The following is a 19,840-nucleotide window of genomic DNA, read 5'->3' on the forward strand; positions in this document are numbered from 1 at the left end:
CTAGAAAAAGCATTTGAACTTGCAAGCCCGCAAGCAATATTACACACCTTAGTTAAAAAAGGTGTAAAGGGAAACATGCTAGCATGGATTCAAGATTACCTAAGTCACAGGTATGCCAGAGTAAAGTTGCAAGGACAAGTGTCGGACTACCACTTGCACGAGAATGGGACTCCACAAGGAGGAGTCCTCAGTCCTAGTCTTTTTAACATCCTTATGGAAAACCTTGTTACCATGACATTTACAGAAGGGGTTAAATTGCTAAGCTATGCTGATGATATAGCATTAGTCATTACAGGTCCTTCACTTCTAAATAAAGCACAAGGTGCATTAGATAAAGTAGTATCTGAATGCAGTGTTTTAGGGCTAAAAATATCTGCACAGAAGTCTAAGGCAATGAGACTAGGCGGCAACACTCCAGACAGGCACCTACGCATTCAAGACATTAACCTTCAGTGGGTTACACAATATCATTATCTCGGAGTGTGGATAGATTTTAAAATGACATTCAATAAGCATATTCAATATCTAAAGGAGAAAGCAAAATCACGACTAAATATAATGAGAGCAATCACAGGGCCCCGTCTAGGAGCAGGACACAGAGTGTTGAGAATGTTTTACATACACGCCGTTCGTTCCCTAGTTGATTATGCAGCGCCTGCCTGACTCACTCTTTCTCCTGGTCAGTGGGCAAACGTTGAGGTTCTTCAAAATGATGCATTGCGAATCATAACAGGAGCTCCCAGATGGACTAAAATACTGAACCTACGACTAGAAACAAAGCTAACGTCGATTGAAATAAGGGTAAAAGGGATTGCTGCGTGCATGCTGACCAAGATATTGACTAGACCTAGAATCAGTTCACTTAAAGATATAATCACTGGAGCACTAACTCTGGACAGAAGAGCCTCCAATAGCAACAGGTGGACCTATTGTGGGATAAACACTATCAATACATTCGATATAACAAACACAGTCACTGAGAGAGGTGTCGACGAAATACATGCAGACTTTGTTATACAAGCCCCTTGGGAATCTCTGCCAGCAGACTTTAAGATTATGGCTCTTGAAGGAAAGAAGAACCAGACAAGTCCTTATCTGCTACGTAACATTGCACAGATGCATATAGAAGCAAACATGGCATCCGACAGCTTCACTTACTTCACAGATGCATCAGTAGACCAGCAGGGACAAGAAACCGGAGCTGCAGTTAAAGCAGGAAACTCTGTAAATAGTTGGAGGCTCTCAAATGGGTGTTCGACTTTACAAACAGAGATGCTAGCCATTCAAAAGGCTTTGGAACATGCTCTTGCTGAACACCGACAACATGTTATCATACATACTGATTCGAGAACCGCCATTGAAACCTTGCAACAAGAACACATATGTGATAACATCCATCTCATCACAAATGTCTTATCATTCCAGCAAACACTCAAACGACAAGGCCGACGGGTACTTATCAACTGGGTGCCAAGTCATGTGGGAATAATAGGAAATGACATTGCAGACGAAGCTGCAAAACTTGCTACTAAGAGGAGAAATGTAGACATTTACATACCACAGAGTCTATCACAGATTAAGAAAGTAATTAGAAACAGAGCAATGCAAAAGATGTACAGTGACCACAACACAGCAGTTGCAACATCAGGATCTGCGGGTTGGTACAAGAATTCAACCAACTACGAACCACTTAGTTTGATGAAAGGGAGCAGTAGAACAACAGAAGTGCACTTACATCGCATCAGGCTTGGATACCCATGTGCATGGGAAAATAGGCTTAAAGGTTCCGGAAGATGAGAGGAAATGTCAACACTGTGGAGAAATGCCCGACAGACCACTGGAACATTATTCTAACACAGTGCACAATTACAAACCCAATAAGATTTCAACTTAGATTCAACAGAGCAGAAGAAGTTGTTAAACACATATGGCAAAATCTTACTGAGGCGACCATACGGCCATGGGTGGGCCAGCCAGAGGCTTAGAGCCTGCACAGGAATATCCCTGCAAAAAAAAAAAAAAAAAAAAAAAAAAGATCACGACTGTTGATAGTCGGCGATTTCAACTTGAAATCCATAGACTGGGAAGCATATGAAGTTAAAACATAAGATTTCTGGACCTGTAAATTTGTAGACCTCATCCAGGAAATATTCTTGTATCAACATGTTAAACAAGCTATGAGGATGAGGGAAGGGGACGTTCCCTCCATGCTAGATTATATATTTACCAGGAAGGAGGAAGAAATATTTGACATTCAGTACCTTCCTCCCTTGGGTAAAAGTGACCATATCTTTTTGGGAATAAAGTATGCAATGCGTTGTAATCTGGAAGAAAATAAGAAGGTTGATGCAATTGAAAAACCTGACATTAGGAGAGGACATTATGACAACCTTAGAATTTTTTTTAGTGAATATAATTGGACAGACTTGTTGCTAGGCAAGGAAGTGAATGAGATGTATGTCAAGTTTTGTGAAATATATGATAAAGGCACAAAAAAATTATACCATAACAGAGATGCAGAACTAGGAAACAGGATTGGTCCAACAGAAAGTGCGAGAGGGCCAGAGACCAAAAGACACAAAAATGGAGTCAATACAGGAAGAGGCCAAACCCCCAAACATACCAGTGATACAAAGATGCGAGAAACAACTACATGACAGTGAGGAGAAGAGGCAGAAAGAAATGTTGATCTAGGGGTGTTTCTAGATAGAAAACTATCACCTGAGGACCACATAAAGAATACTGTGCGAGGAGTCTATGCAACGCTTTCTAACTTCAGAATTGCTTAATATATCGCCATCAAATACATGGATGGCGATATACTAAAGAAATTGTTCACGACTTTTGTTAGGCAAAGCTAGAATATGCAGCAGTTGTGTGGTGCCCATATCTTAAGAAGCACATCAACAAACTGGAAAAGGTGCAAAGATATGCTACTAAGTGGCTCCCAGAACTGAAGGGCAAGAGCTACGAGGAGAGGTTAGAGGCATTAAATATGCCAAAACTAGAAGACCGAAGAAAAAGAGGTAATATGATCACTACATGCAAAATAGTAACAAGAATTGATAAAATCTAAAGGGAAGATTTCCTGAGACCTGGAACTTTAAGAACAAGAGGTCATAGATTTAAACTAGCTAAACACAGATGCCGAAGAAATATAAGAAAATTCACTTTCGCAAACAGAGTGGCAGACGGTTGGAGCTAGTTAGGTGAGAAGGTGGTAGAGGCCAAGACCGTCAGTAGTTTCAAAGCGTTATATGGCAAAGAGTGCTGGGAAGATGGGACACCACGAGCGTAGCTATCATACTGTAACTACACTTAGGTAATTACACACACACACAACTGCTGGAAAGGAAATGATCAGTGGTAGGTGTGGGTATTAAAAAGCAGAAAGGCTCTTATAGGAAAGAGTGGAATGATAAGAACAAAGCGGCAGTGAATGAAATACTGAAGGCACTAGACATGGAAGGGGCTGAGCATAGCATTGAGAAGGTTTTCAGGCTAGGCTGGTACAAAAAGACCGAGACCGTGTGTTAAAGATAGTGTTTGCAAACGAGACCACAAAGGAGATGATTCTAACAAAGAAAAGCCACTTGTAACATTTGGGAGAATTAAAGAAAGTATTCCTCCAGAGGGACATGACAAGGGAGGAGAGGGCCATAGCGACAGAAGCAAGGAAGAAGCGCAGGGCGAGAGGGGAAAACCAGGAAATCACAGCTCCCAACACATCATCTCCAGAGGCGAGGGGGGAACCCACAACCAGCTACCCAGTAACACCAGTGGGGAGCGCAATCCCACCACTCTCCTCTGCATAGAAAACCCGCTTACCCCAAACCCTCCCTGCCCCCACTCAAATACTCAGCCAAATCTCCCTCCCCCCACACCGAATCCCCACCCTTCTTCCTCTCCCCTCCTCCCACCGAGTCCCCCCTCCCCCCTTTCCTTCCTGTCCCTCCTCCCCTTTCACCCCATACCCTCCCTCTTCACTTGACCCCCACCTCTCATCCCAGTATCCTCTGCGACCCTGTTATCCACCTCACAAATCCTCACACCCATGGAACAGCTTCCTCCACCAGCAGAACACTTACCAACCAAGGAAGCGATTTGAGAAGGGTCAGAAGACAGAGAGCCTGATGGCAATGTACACTAACATAGATGGAATTTTAAATAAAGCAAATGAACTTGGAGAATGGGTACTAGAGGAAAACCCAGACATAATAGCTCTCACAGAAACAAAGCTAACGAAAACCATAACAAATGCAGTGTTCCCACAGGACTATTATGTTAAGAGGAAAGAGAGAGAAGGAAAAGGTGGTGGAGGTGTAGCCCTGCTGGTAAGAAAAGGCTGGGATTTTGAGGAGATGGTTGTTCAGGGCTGTGAAGGTTTCAGTGACTACATAACAGGTACAATAACAACTGGAGGGCATAAAATTATAGTCGTAGTCATATATAATCCACAACCAAATGACAGAAGGAACAGACAGGAATATGATAGAAACAACATTACCACCATTAACATAATATAGAGAGTTGCTTCTGTTGCTAGCAAGAATGTATCTGGACTACTAATCATGGGAGACTTCAACCATGGGAAGATAGATTGGGAGAACAAAGACTCGCATGGAGGACCAGAAACATGGAGAGCTAAGCTGCTGGACGTGGCAACAAGAAACTTTCTAAGCCAGCACATCAAGGAACCAACAAGATTGAGAGGAGAAGATGAACCAGCAATGCTTGATTTGATATTTACCCTAAATGAGTGGGATATAAGGGAAGTCAAGATGTAAGCACCATTGGGAATGAGTGATCACAGTGTATTGAACTTTGAGAACCTGGTAGAGCTAGGAATTATCTCCCCCAAAAAAGAACTAGGACACAAAAGACTGGCATACCGAAAGGGAAATTATGAGGAGATGAGAAGTTTTCTAAGGGAAATACCTTGGGACACAGACCTCAGAGATAAGTCTGTACAAGATATGATGGACTATGTCACCCAAAAGTGCCAGGAGGCAGTAAACAGGTTCATCCCAGCCCAAAAGGAAAAATCCGAGAAGCAAAAGAAGAATCCATGGTATAATAGGGCATGTATGGAAGCGAAGAAACTGAACAAAAGGGCGTGGAGGAACTTCTGGAATAACAGAACACCAGAAAGCAGAGAGAGATACCAGAGAACCAGGAATGAGTATGTCAGGGTGAGAAGAGAAGCAGAGAAAAGTTTTGAAAATGATATAGCAAACAAAACCAAGACCGACCCAAAGCTACTCCACAGTTACATCAGAAGAAAAACAACAGTGAATGAACAGGTAGTGAAACTTAGAACAGGCGAGGACAGGTGTACAGAGAATGACAAAGAGGTGTGTGAAGAACTCAACAAGAGGTTCCAGGAGGTCTTCATAACATAACAAGGTGAGGTCACTGTGTGCTAGAGAAAAGGGGTTAGCTAAACCAGGCGGCCTTGGAAGGGCTCGAAATTACGTGAGAGGAGGTCAAGAGACACCTGCTGGATTGGAGTTAGAAAGGCTGTTGGTCCAGACGGGATCTCGCCATGGGTACTGAAAGAGTGTGTTTGCTTGCCACTCTCCATAGTGTATAGTAAGTCATTGGAGACGGGAGACCAACCAGAAATATGGAAGACGGCGAATGTGGTCCCAATATAAAAAAGGGTGACAGACAAGAGGCACTGAACTACATACCAGTGTCCTTGACTTGTATACCATGCAAGGTGATGTAGAAGATCGTGAGAAAAACCCTGGTATCACATCTGTAGAGAAGGGACTTCGTGGACAAATTACAAATATGGGTTCAGGGAGGGTAATCTTACCTGACTGGCTTAATAGAATTCTACGACCAGGTGACAAAGATTAGCAAGAAAGAGAGGGCTGAGCGGACTGCATTTTCTTGGATTGTCGGAAAGCCTTTGACACAGTGCCGCACAAGAGGCTGGTACATAAGCTGGAGAGATAGGCAGGTGTAGCTGATAAGGTGCTCCAGTGGATTAGGGAGTACCTAAGCAATTGGAAAGCAGAGAGTAACGGTGCGGGGTGAGACCTCAGATTGGCGTGAAGTCACCAGTGCAGTCCCACAGGGCTCTGTACTCGGTCCTATCTTCTTTCCGATGTATGTAAATGATCTCCCGGAGGGTATAGATTCATTTCTCTCAATTTTTGCGGACGATGCCATAATTATGAGAAGGATTAAGACAGAGAAGAGGACTACTTGAGGCTTCAAGAAGACCTAGACAAGCTGAAGGAATGGTCGAACAAATGGTTGTTAGAGTTTAACCCAACCAAATGTAATGTAATGAAGATAGGTGTAGGGAGCAGGAGGCCAGATACAAGGTATCATCTGGGAGAGAAAATTCTTCAGGAGTCAGAAAAAGAAAAAGACTTGGGAGTTGAAATCACGCCAGACCTGCAGCCCATATCAAGAGGATAACATCAGCGGCATATGCCAGGCTGGCCAACATACGAACGGCATTCAGAAACTTGTGTAAAGAATCATTCAAAACTTTGTATACCACATATGTCAGGCCAATCCTGGAGTATGCAGCCCCAGCATGGAGTCCATATCTAGTCAAGGATAAGACTAAACTGGAAAACGTTCAAAGGTTTGTCACCAGACTAGTACCCGAGCTGAGAGGTATGAGCTACGAGGAGAGACTACGGGAATTAAACCTCACTTCGCTGGAAGACAGAAGAGTTAGGGGGGACATGATCACCACATTCGAGATTCTGAAGGGATTTGATAGGGTAGATAAAGACAGGCAATTTAACACATGGAGCACACACACAAGGGGACACAGGTGGAAACTGAGTGCTTAAATGAGCCACAGAGATATTAGAAAGAACTTTTTTAGTGTCATAGTAGTTAACAGGTGAATATATTAGGCAGAGATGTGGTGGAGGCTGACTCCATACACAGTTTTAAATGTAGATATGATAGAGCCCAGTAGGCTCAGGAATCTATATACCAGTTAATTGACAGTTGAGAGTCGGGACCGAAGAGCCAAAGGTCAACCCCCGCAAGCACAATTAGGTGCGTACAGACCTGGTCCTGGGTTGACCTGGGTGTTGATATCAAGCCAGATCTGTCCCCAGAAGCTCATATTATGAGGATAACATCAGCGACATATGCCAGGTTGGCTAACATAAGAACGGCCTTTAAAACCTATGTAAGGAATCTTTCAGAACTTTGTATACCACATTTGTCAGACCAACCCTGGAGTATACAGCTCCTGCATGGAGTTCATATTTAGTAAAGCATAAGACTAAACTGGAAAAGGTTCAAAGGTTTGCCACCAGACTAATACCCGAACTGAGGGGTATGAGCTACGAGGAGAGACTACGGGAATTAAACCTCAAGTCACTGGGAGACAGAAGAGTTGGAGGGGACATGATCACCACATACAAGATTCTCAGAGGAATTGATAGGGTAGATAAGATAGGCTATTTACCACAAGGGGCACACGCACTCCTGTCAATCAACTAATGTACAGGTTCCTGAGCCTACACTTGATATCTTGATATCATATCTACACTTGAAACTGTGTATGGAGTCAGCCTCCTCCACATCACTTCCTAATGCATTTTATTTGTCTACTACTCTGACACTGAAAAAATTCTTTCTAACGTCTCTATGGCTCATTTGGGCATTCAGTTTCCACCTGTGTCCTCTAGTGCTTGTGCCCCTTGTGTTAAATAGCCTGTTTTTATCTACCCTGTCGATATCCTTGAGAATGTTGAATGTGGTGATCATGTCCCCCCAAACCCTTCTGTCATCCAAAGAAGTGAGGTTTAATTTCCGTAGTCTCTCCTCGTAGCTCATACCACTCAGCTAGGGTACTAGTCTGGTAGCATAACATGGTAGTCATCCAGTGTAACATTCGCCTGGCTACCTGGTCACATAAACAGTGTAGTTATCCAGTGAAACATTTCCTGACTGTGTGGTCCCATTGGCATGTTAGTCATCCAGTGAAACATTCTCTTGCTGTGTGGTCACAATAACATTATAATCATCCAGTGGAACATTCCCCTTGCTGTCTTGTCACATTAACATGGTAGTCATCCAGTTGAACATTCCCTGACTATGTGGTCACATTAACATGGTATTCTTCCCGTGGAACATTCCCTGGCTGTGTGGTCACATTAACATGGTTGTCATCCAGTGGAACATTCCCTGGCTGTGTGGCCACATTAACATGGTGGTCGTCCAGTGGAACATTCCCTGGCTGTGTGGTCACATTAACATGGTTGTCATCACGTGGAACATTACCTGGCTGTGTGTTCACATTAACTGTGGGAACCGACCTGTGAGATTTATATATATTTAATTTATATGAATTTATATAGAAATTATATTTACGTTAATTTATATATATGGATAACAATTTGTATGATGTTAAGTGGACTGTATTTCTGCAATATTTCTCACAAATCGATCCTTACACATTAGGGGGGGTTTATATTAAATTTATATATATGCAGTCAATCAAACTACGGTTTTAAGCTACATATATTAGTATATAAATTGAGGAGGTGCCTTATCTTATTGTACAACAGGCTTAGTCCACCAGGTATAACTAGGATGTAGACACCAAATTATCCTCATGAGAGGCTAGCTTCCATCACCCAAGTAACTGATGTACCAAGACTAATTCTTGCTTCCTCTTCTTGTTCCTGTCAAAGGGTACTAGCTGTAAAGCCGGAATCCTAATATATGACAGCTATATCAGAGAAAACACTGTATATTATATATGATAAAGACCAAGGGTTAATTACCTGTGTTGAGTCGATCGTTCATGTTCTAACCGGAAATAATCCTATCTAACATAATATTACTCTCCAATAATGATTTATATAAGATTTCGGAAAGACACTTCCCTTGTGGATGTTGACAGCGTGTTCTACACCTCTTCTACACCTGTTGCAGGTGTTGAATTGGGTATCACAATAGTCTATGTTGTGTGTATACAACAGCAACAGCAATATTATTTGCCTGTTGCATGTTATATTATTAAATGGTGTCGGGTTTTCCGACATTAACATGGCAGTCATCCAGTGAAACATTCCCTGAGTTTGTGGTCACATTGACATATTTTTAATCCAGTGGAACATTTCTTGGCTGAGTCGACACATTAACATTGTGGTCATCCAGTGGAACATTCCTTGCTTGTGTTGTCTCATTAACATTGTGGACTTCCAGTGGAACCCATTCCCTGGCTGTGTGGTGACATTGACATAGTATTCATCCAGTGGAAGAGTCCCAGGCTGTGTGGTCAAATTAACATGGTAGTTAACCAGTGAAACATTCCGTGGCTGTGTCGTCACATTAACATGGTGATCATCCAGTGGAGCATTCCATGGCTGTGTGGCCACATTGACATTGTAGTCATGCAGTTGAACATTCCCTGGCTATGTTGTCACATTAATATAGTGGTAATCCATTGGAACATTACCTGGATGTGTCGTCAAATTAACTTGATGGTCAGCTAGTAGAACATTCCTTGGCTGTGTGGTCACATTAACATAGTGGTCATCCAGTGGAACATTCCCTGGCTGCATGGTCACATTAACATGATAGTCATCCATTGGGCCATTCCTTGGCTATGTGGTTACATTTTAACATGGTAGTCATCCAGTGAAAGATTCCAAGGATGTGTGGTCCCAATTACATAGTAATCATCCAGTGGAACATTCCCTGGCTGTGTGGTCACATTAACATGGTAGTCATCCAGTAAGACATTCCCTGGCTGTATGGTCACATTAACATGTAGTCATCCAGTGGCACGTTTCCTGACTTTTTGGTCACATTAACGTGGTAGTCATCCAATGGAACAGTCCCTGGCTGTGATATCACAGCCATGGACTGTTAGTGTGACAGGGACTGTCACACTAACATGATAGTCATCCTGTGGAACATTTCATGGCTGTGTGGTGACAATATTATGGTAGTCATCCAGTGGAACATATGCTTGCTGTGTGGCCTCATTAACATGTTAGATACACAGTGGAACATTCCCAGCCAGTGTGTCCGCATTAACATTGCGGTCATCCAGTGGAACTTTCCCTGGATGTGTGGTCATATTGACATTATAGTCATCCAGTGGAACATCCCAATGCTGTGTGGTCATTTTATCATTGTAGACATCCAGTGGAACATTTCTTGGCTGTGTGGTCACATTAACGTGGTGGTCATCGAGTGCAACATTCCCTGGCTGTGTGGTCACATTAACATGGATGTCATCCAGTGGAACATTCCCTGGATGTGTGGTCACATTAACATGGTAGTCATCCAGTGGAACATTTTCTGTTTGTGTTGTCACAATTTATAATTATTAATAATTTATCACTTTCGCCCAGCGGTGGCGCACGAGAGCGTCACTAAATTTTGTCCTGTTTCCACATAGGTGATAATGGCGGGCGTCACGAGAAAAAATGTTTGTATAAATTCCAATTTCGATCCTATCTACTTGGGGATAGTTTACAAATGTTCGCCATGAAATTAACGATTTTTCTAATAGCCGAAGAGCTTATTTGGGAGAACGGCATGGCCGTGAATGATCATGGTAAAACAGTTTACCGCAATCTTTCCTCCTTCTGCAATAAGTTCTGCTTGCAAGGTGTCTTTGGTAGTGACCTTTTCTGTCTCGAGGTCGAATATGTCGTCCAACAGGATCTCCAACTCCACTTTCCGGGCTATCTCGCTTGGTCTGGACATAACGTGACAGTTTATACCCAGGTTTAGGAGAGTGACTTGGTCCTCAGTGAGGTTGATTCCAGCAAGGTTCAGGCAGCGGTCTCTTGGTCGTGGAATCGCCATAGGTCCTCCATATAATGTTGTTAGTTTCTTGATTATCCTGGTTTCGGTGCTGTGGTGATGTCGATCTGTGAGGCTGTCAAAGTGTTGCTGGATAAGAGTACGGAGGTTTTCGTCGATGTTGCTGTTTCTCCATTGGTTTGTAGCATGAAGTAGTTGCGTCTTGTTGTCATTGATTTCATTTTCTGCCTTGTTTATCTGATTTCGAAACAGACCTTGGCGATATTTTATCATGAAGGCTTGATTTCTTGCTGCTGGGTCGTGCGTTTTAATAATAGTATATTATGGTAGCAGTCTTTCTTGTAAACATATGTTGTTAAATATGACCGAAAAAGTAAGGTTAATAATTCTAACACAAGAATTTTCTCATTATTTCTTATTACTGTCGATGGTAATTGAAAAATCCATTCTCCAAAATTCATTTTTATTTCTGGTCTGACGCGACACTTGAACGCGTTTCGTAATAACTTATTACATTTTCAAAGACTTTAGTTTACACACACACAACTGTAACCTGAAAACACTAAACAGAGTTATACTTATGCTAACATTAAACAGCTTGTCTTATATACTCATATTTGGGTGAGGTGATATGTTGCAACAGTTTTGGATGAGGTGAACAAACTTTTAACCAACACAAGACAGAACACGAACAATGGGTATAAATTGGATAAATGAGAGGGAAGAATGGCAGTAACTGCAAGGGGCCTATTGGCCCATACTTCCTCTTGATGCTTCTATATTGGTACAGAGTCTTGAAGTCTTGACAATCGTGACTAGGACCAGTTAACACATAATTACATTCTACCCACTTCAACACCCCAAGGCAACACAGAGACAAGATCCAATGACTGCCATAGGAATATAAGCAGCCACAAGAACATATGCTGCCCATGTTAATACATTTAATACCCTTTCAATATCCTTTATGTTATACCATTCATCCACTTTTTACATCCGATTTGCCCAGTACCACCTCACCCTGCCCTGTTCACACACCTCTGTGTACTGGAGCCCAGGTAGATATATGGAAACTAAAGCTAACATAATTCCATTTAACAAAAGTGTCAGCAGGGAAGTCCCCCTTCATTATAGACCTGTGTTATATTAAGTGTAGTAGTAAAAATACAGGACAAAATAATTAAAACCGAATAGAACACATGGAGAAAAATGATATGATAACTGTCACGTGAATCCCCAGCTTAGCCATGGAACTGCCTTTTCCTCTCACCATTCGACGTCTTAGTCGAATTGCCCTAACTTGGATTAGGGCATGGCTATTCCAAAGGAAACAGAGAGTTAGTATAAATGGGTTTAAGTCAGAGTGGGATAATGTTGTTAGTGGAGTACCTCAGGGCTCTGCCCTGGGACCTCTGTTGTTTATAATATATATAAATGATTTAGATTCAGGTTTGAGTAGCAACATTTGCAAATTTGCCGATGATACGAAAATCGGTAGGGAAATTAATTCGGAGGAGGACTCACTATCACTTCAAGTTGATCTAGATAGGGTTTTGAAATGGTCAAAGGATTGGCAAATGCAGTTTAATGCTGATAAATGTAAAGCTCTGAGGCTAGGTAATGATAGAGTTACAAGATACGAGCTAGATGGTGTTGAGATTGCGAAGTCGGATTGCGAAAGGGATCTGGGATTTATGATTAGTAAGAATTTAAAACAAAATGATCAATGCATGAATGTTCGTAATAAGGCGAATAGGACACTGGGATTTATTAATCGAAGCGTTAGTAACAAGACACCTGGTGTGGTTCTTAAGCTATATCTTGCTCTGGTTAGGCCCCATTTAGATTATGCAGTTCAGTTTTCGTCGCCGTATTATAGAATGGATATAAATTGTAATTGTTGGAAATTTCCAACACCCAAATACTCATCCATAGTACAGTATTATAAATTTATTGTACTAAGAAATTTAATTTATTAATACTACTAACCAGTAGTGTAGCAATATTAAATTCCTATTAATTTGAGGCGTACTACCTCCTAATATTTCCTAGTATTAATGACGACGGTTGCATCAGCTTTCCAGCTCACAAAAATAAATTACATTTCTCCATAGATTGAATAAGACGCTGTCTAACCTTGTTGAATTTATTAAGGAATATAGATTGGCAATTGATTTAGTTCAATTTAGCAAATTATATAGCTGTTTATTGGAAAGAGTTTTCCACAGCTAAAATCAGCTGATCCAGTAAACAAAGCAATGAACTAAGATTCACCTGTGAATATAAGTATGTCATCTATCGTCATTTAGGTTAATTGTTATACACAACGAGAAATAATCTGCTGTTACCGAAACTACGTTATAAGGACGTTAAATGACGTCGGCAATATTTTGGTCGATTATGAAATTAAAGTAAAATATTGCAAATTATTATTCGTGTTTACGATATTTAGCGCTAGGTGGTGTGCGGATCACCCACTAAAGAAAATTGTTAGAAAGGAGCCATATTTGGAGAGTATACTGAAGCTAGTCTGAATATCGTCTTATAATTGGAGCATCCAAGCATTATCGGACTTCAAACTAACTCGACTAATTCATCTTATTCCAGACACCACGTACAGCAGGTCTAAGTTACCCGTTTTATATAGTTGTGGCCTCAATTTATATATTATATAGGGTGCCTTGTCGTCAGGATGCATGACCAGCAAAATAATCTCGTGAGTGTAATATTAAGAATCTACCAGATCTAATTTCAAGATTATGTGAGTGAATACACACTCTTAAGTAGAAATTACTTGATATTGGTGTTTCAGCGTGGAGCTAGCTGCAAGGGAAGTGTACTTCGCCCTGTGGAATCACGTGTCATCCGAGATATTAGGCATTGACATGATTATTCGAGTCGTAGAGCTGTCGGATGTTCTTCATTCATCTTTGGCAGCTAAGCTTCCAAAAGCTTGAATTAAGTAGTTAGTGTACTAATCCATGTTGCAATTATTTTCGCTTTATATGTGAAATTTTATATCTATATTATTAGTAGATTAACATTCTAGAATTCACCCCCCTCCAAAGATGTATAGGGGAAACACTCCACTTTGTATTCAAGTTTTTACAGTCCACTTCTTTAACATTATTCTGAATTAATTATTTATTTGAATATTATATAATATTAAATAGTGGAGAAAAATTCCCCAACATTTTTATGGTCCTTCGAGCCTAGATCCTAATAAGGATCAACTGAAGAATCAGTTAACAAATAAACTAACCAATTACTAACACTGAAAATATTATACCTCTTGATTAAGAGTATTATCAGGAGTTAGGCTATCTATAATTATATTTATCTAATATTTATGGCCATCAGCAGACCGCTACATATTATAGCCTAACTCAATTATTCATAACCACAATTTACCGGAAAATCACCCTCCCTGCTAGGCTAAGGCCTAAAGTACAAAGTGGCTTTAGTGTGACTAGTCAGCTGCTCACAACACTGAGTCACATACCTCACACTGAGGTGAGAATTTTTAGATCACCTGGAGCAACCGCTCACAATATTTATAATAACCCTGTGTTAACACCTGCATTAGACTGGCTGCACCATTTAAGAAATATTAACTTGGTGGCAACAACATTCATCTAGCTCGACACCCAGCTAAACTATTAATAATTTCAGGGGTATTATCAGTTCCTTCAAGGAAAAGAATTGCATAGTTGTATTCACTTTGGTGGAACCTCGCCAACCAAGAAGTAGTAACCGTTGGCGAGTGAGTCCCGAATTTTACCAACGTGCAGCTAAATATATAAATTTTCGGCTGAGGAGAAGGGTGAGGTCAGATGCTACTAATATTAATTTTTCTGCTAGACAATTTCGTGAAAACCTTGCTCCAGACGGAGTACATCTGTCACGAAAGTCTAGGGCACATGTGGCCAACAAATTAATCAATATAATTAAGCATCACAAGAGATTGTGGCTAGAAAGCCAACATTAATTTGTAAAATTTTTCAATGTCCCATATGTATTTTCTATAACTACATATGCTATATAAGACCAAACTATAAAATCCAAAAACATAGCACTGCTACAAACGTTTTGCACATCATTATTATTATTGTATCATATGCCAACCCCACATAGAGTAGGATTTTTTAGACTGGAATTGTAATAAATCATGTACAACTCTAGTCTAACCTATTATTAGCTACTCTGTTAGGTAGGATTAATATCAGACTAGTACTGTATTAAACAGCACTGGTTAATTATTATTTAATGTTGTCCAGACCCTAAGCTGGGTGGGACATTATCCATACACAAATTGTGTATTTATATATTATATTTTTTATTATGTTCATTTTTGAGTGTTACACGGTATAACTATACCAATCAGGTGAAAGAGGTGAACTAGCCCTAGGTACAACCGTAGTGACATCCAAGTACCACTCAAATCTTAAATATTGCATGTTTAGGTAGGTGAGCTAACCTCTACATGAGGTAGGACATCATAGCATAACCAAGAAATTAAATACAAGGCAATCAATAACCGTACCTGCTCCATGTGTATATGAGTAAGCACCATAGCTGTTAATCATAGCCACATAAGCCTTGTAAGACTTAAACAAGTGGTCACCATGGCTGACCTAGAGAGCACAAAACGTTCTTTAATCTCATTCCAAAATCACGTGTTATAATTACTTGACCAATGTGAAAAATTTACCCAAAAGTCTCCAGTTGAACATAATCAGCTGAAAATTAAATTACAAATCTTAGAAAAAAAATTACTCACGTGAAGAGAGTGAATAAGTTTTACAGAATCAAGCTCCTTGCCAGTGATACTGAACCTGAAGAGAAGGAGCAAATCTTATCTCACCTGGACGATTATGGAAAAGACATTAATGCTGGGTTGGAACAATTTTACAATATGCTTGAACCAGATCAAGCACCCACCTCATTAGATAAAATGAATGAGCTGCATCAGTATGAGGAAACTCCTCTAATCAAGTTAGATCCTTACTCAGGATCAATAATTGAAGTTAAACCTTCATTCACAACAGCATCACCTAATGATACACTAACAGAATCAGAACAGTTTCCAGAAAACGTATCCATATATTCTATGGATTCTGGGAATTCAATACATGAGGCTGATGAACTATTAAGCCTCCCAGATGAACCGAGAGAAATAAGTGAAATTGAGGCTGAAACAGAAACTGATTTAAAAGTTAAAGCTGAATTAAAGGCTGAAGCCAAATTAGAAACTTTAAACCAAAATAGTGATAGTCTTAATCACTCAAACCAGTCTCCTAGAGGTAATGCAGAAAATGCACTAATCAAGCATTCCAGTTTTCTAGAGAAATTGGTGATAAAGAAAAGGCTATCATAAATCTCGTGCACCAGTTACTGGATTTAAGCCCACCAGATCAATCAGTTGACTCCTTGCAAGTCTTTAGTTTATAACTCGAGTCACTGTTAAAATCATTCAGCAGTGAAGTGGATCAACCCACTGCTGCGTGGATGACTAAAATTGTCCAGCAAAGTGCTAAATGAATTATATTCATATCAGAATAACCCCATCCTGACAATGCAGGATATCGTAGAATGTTTGCGTTCAGGAGTAAAGAAAAAACAAATAAACCAGGCTCTTAAAGCTTATACTAAATCTACAGATGCAGTACCCATATCGAATTCTTTAACTGATCCTCCTAAAGTGACACAGTCATTAGTTAATAAGGGTACTAACAAGCAATATAACATTCCCAGGTCAAACACTGATTTATCTGGGAGACCTAAGAATACAACATATATTCCCAAGAAACTACAGCCAAACAGTTCCAGACCAAAGTGAAAGAAACAAAGCAGTAAATACATGCAAGCAGCAAAGCCCTCAAAACCTTTAGTTACTGTTTCACCTAAATCGGTTACCCTTAAACATGCTGTAGGTTGGGGGATTAGGTCTGTTTTAGCATCAAGAACATTCACTATATAACTGCACAAGTTATCCTAATAGAGACACCCGAGTCAGATGACTCAAGCAGCTACACAGATATACCAGGTGTCTCAAACCACATAATACAAACAGCTGTGAAACCCCACTGAACACATGCAATAGGTGTAGAAGGGGGCCAGCCTCATGCTGCACTGTGCAACTATGTTAATTCAAAATATACAAACCCCAGAATAAGAGATAGAAAATCTATACAAGTACATTGTTGCAAGGTGCGAAAAAAACTACAGCATACAATCACCAACATCTCAAGTTAATGCAACATTGCCCAACTCCTAGTCAAGAATAAAGGGGGCCAAGATCGCCACTCGGAGCCTATTCAATTAAGGGTCCCAGAAAAACTTTATCACACAGAAAGAGGAAGAGGCACTTAAACTTAAACCAGTAACACAGGTTAAATTAAACCTGTCAGGGTTCATGATAAATAAAGGACCCCAAGAATACACTGTAGTCCAACCACTAGTACACCTAGGCAGTTATGTCCGACATGTTCAGGTCATACTAGTCGATCATATCCCATTTGACCTAAATGTTAAGGGTCTAGGGAACACAGTCAGATTTCTACATAAAAATGGAGTTAAATTGGCTGACAACAAAATAACGTTTGACCACCTCACCGATGTAGGTCTGTTAGTAGGAGCAGACTACTACTACTACCAGTTAATTACTGGAAAAACTTAGCAACAGGACATGAATCTGCTCAGATCTGCAGGAGGCTATCTACTTACAGGTACAGTTTTAAACCTGAACAATCCTATGCCTTCTAACAATCGATGTTAATATAAATTAAACCATCACCTGAATAAAATTCCACAGCAACAAGCATAAAAGAGAAAACAGCTGACTAAATATACTTAGATTAAGTCGGGTACAATTAATATTAGCCGAGATGTTTCCATGGATCTCAGTGGATAATCAGTGGTCAGCAGCCTAAACCGGTGCAAGTCACAGCGATCAAGCCACTGACCCCACTGTAAACCCAGAACTTTTCTCGACAGTAATAATTAACCACACTCATTCCTCTGTATAAAACAAATAAAATGAAGCTAGTAAATTCTAGCACTCTAGGAATCTCGCAGGAAGATGAAGTCATGAAGAAATCTTCCATACCTGCAAATTCACCAGGACAAAGTTCTAAAATAAATTCGCACCTAAGGTCTGCCATGAAAACCTTAGATTAGTCTTCAAAAGAAGATAGCATTAATATAAACTGGCACCTAAGATTTGCCAAGAAAACCTTAGATTAGTCTTCAAAAGAAGACAGCATTAATATAAACTGGCACCTAAGATCTGCCAAGAAAACATTATATTAGTCTTCAAAAAAGGACAGCATTTATAACCTGACACCTAAGGTCAGCCAAGAAAACCTTAGATTAGTCCTAAAAAGAAGACAGCATTATATGAATTGGCGTTTAAGGTCAGCCAAGAAAACCTTAGAATAAGTCTTCACAAGAAGACCCCATTTAAACAAATTTTCCCTGAACTAGGAATCTAGTAATCCACCTGATGAAATATCACTTGCAGCATTGCATCAGTTTTGTTTGGGGCTGCTTCTTCTTTCTCGCTTCTGCCCTTAAGCAACCTTAGAAACGTTTTTGAAGAAGCATCTTAGCACAAGCAAAATTGAAAACTTGAAAGTCTGTAAGTGAACATGTATCAGAGAACTATGAATAGTGAAACATATAGGTTGGGATCCGTTACAAAATATCTTCCAAGAAAGATTGGTCGTAGTAACCATGAGTCAGATTCACTCCAGCAACCTTAAGTATCCCATAAAATAATAAACAAAATTAAACTTTTAAGTTACCATGCTTAGTTATACCTCTAAAGGGTTATAACTTTGTAACTTACCATGTATAAACCGAGCGGTTTCCACTGCTCACTAATAAACTTTTGAGTTGTTGTGCTCAGTTATGCCTCAAGAGAAGGTTAAAGTACCGTAACTTACCATGCTTAAAACAAGCAGATCCTACTGCTCACTCATAAACCTTTTTTAAGTTATTATGTGCTTAGTTATGCCTCAAGAGGGTTATAGCACTGTAGCCTAACACATTCACAAACGAGCAGACTCAACTGCTCACAAATTAGCTAGGGTGACACTACCAAAGAAATAGTTAATTATCACAATTAGCATTACCCTCTTCGTAGGTAGATTTAGGGAAATTAAACCCTCTACTTAGGTAAGTTTCGGGAAATTAAACCCTCTACTTAGGTAGGTTTAGGAAATTAGTTAGGGTGAGCAGAGTACCTTTTTTTTTTTTTTTTTTTTTTTTTTTTTTGCAGGGATAATCCTGCGCGGGCCCTAAGCCTCTGGCTGGCCCACTAAGTGTTGCTTGTTTCTGTTTTACTTGGGCGGAGTATGAGTATTTATGACTCGTATGGTCGCTTCAGTAAGATTTTGCCATATGTGTTTAACAACTTCTTCTGCTCTGTTGAATCTAAGTTGAAATCTGAATGGGTTTGTAACTGTGCACTGTGTTAGATAATGTTCCAGTGGTCTGTCGGGCATTTCTCCAGTGTTGACATTTCCTCTCATCTTCCGGAACCTGTAAGCCTATTCCCATGCACATGGCTATCCAAGCCTGATGCGATGTAAGTGCACTTCTGTTGTTCTACTGCCCCCTTTCATCAAACTAAGTGGCACGTAGTTGGTTGAATTCTTGTACCAACCCGCAGATCCTGATGTTGCAACTGCTGTGTTGTGGTCACTGTACATCTTTTGCATTGCTCTGTTTCCAATTACTTTCTTCATCTGTGATAGACTCTGTGGTATGTAAATGTCTACATTTCTCCTCTTAGTAGCAAGTTTTGCAGCTTCGTCTGCAATGTCATTACCTATTATTCCCACATGACTTGGCACCCAGTTGATAAGTACCCGTCAGCCTTGTCGTTTGAGTGTGTGCATGAATGATAAGACATTTGTGATCAGATGGATGTATCACATATGTGTTCTTGTTGCAAGGTTTCAATGGCGGTTCTCGAATCAGTATGTATGATAACATGTTGTCGGTGTTCAGCAAGAGCATGTTCCAAAGCCTTTTGAATGGCTAGCATCTCTGTTTGCAA

General features: G+C 40.3%; 1 protein-coding gene across 1 annotated transcript in view; it reads left to right on the forward strand.

Moving 5' to 3' along the window:
* LOC138355130 (interaptin-like) overlaps positions 1-19,840 on the forward strand; it is a 138,770-nt gene that overhangs the window by 110,625 nt on the left and 8,305 nt on the right. Inside the window, exons 2-3 of the mRNA XM_069309853.1 lie at positions 15,563-16,129; positions 16,334-16,611. Coding sequence (XP_069165954.1) covers positions 15,563-16,129; positions 16,334-16,611 — 845 coding nt within the window. The remainder of the gene's footprint in view (positions 1-15,562; positions 16,130-16,333; positions 16,612-19,840) is intronic.

The sequence above is a fragment of the Procambarus clarkii genome, chromosome 66 (genome assembly GCF_040958095.1).
Source record: "Procambarus clarkii isolate CNS0578487 chromosome 66, FALCON_Pclarkii_2.0, whole genome shotgun sequence".
In the NCBI taxonomy this organism is placed as follows: Eukaryota; Metazoa; Arthropoda; class Malacostraca; order Decapoda; family Cambaridae; genus Procambarus; species Procambarus clarkii.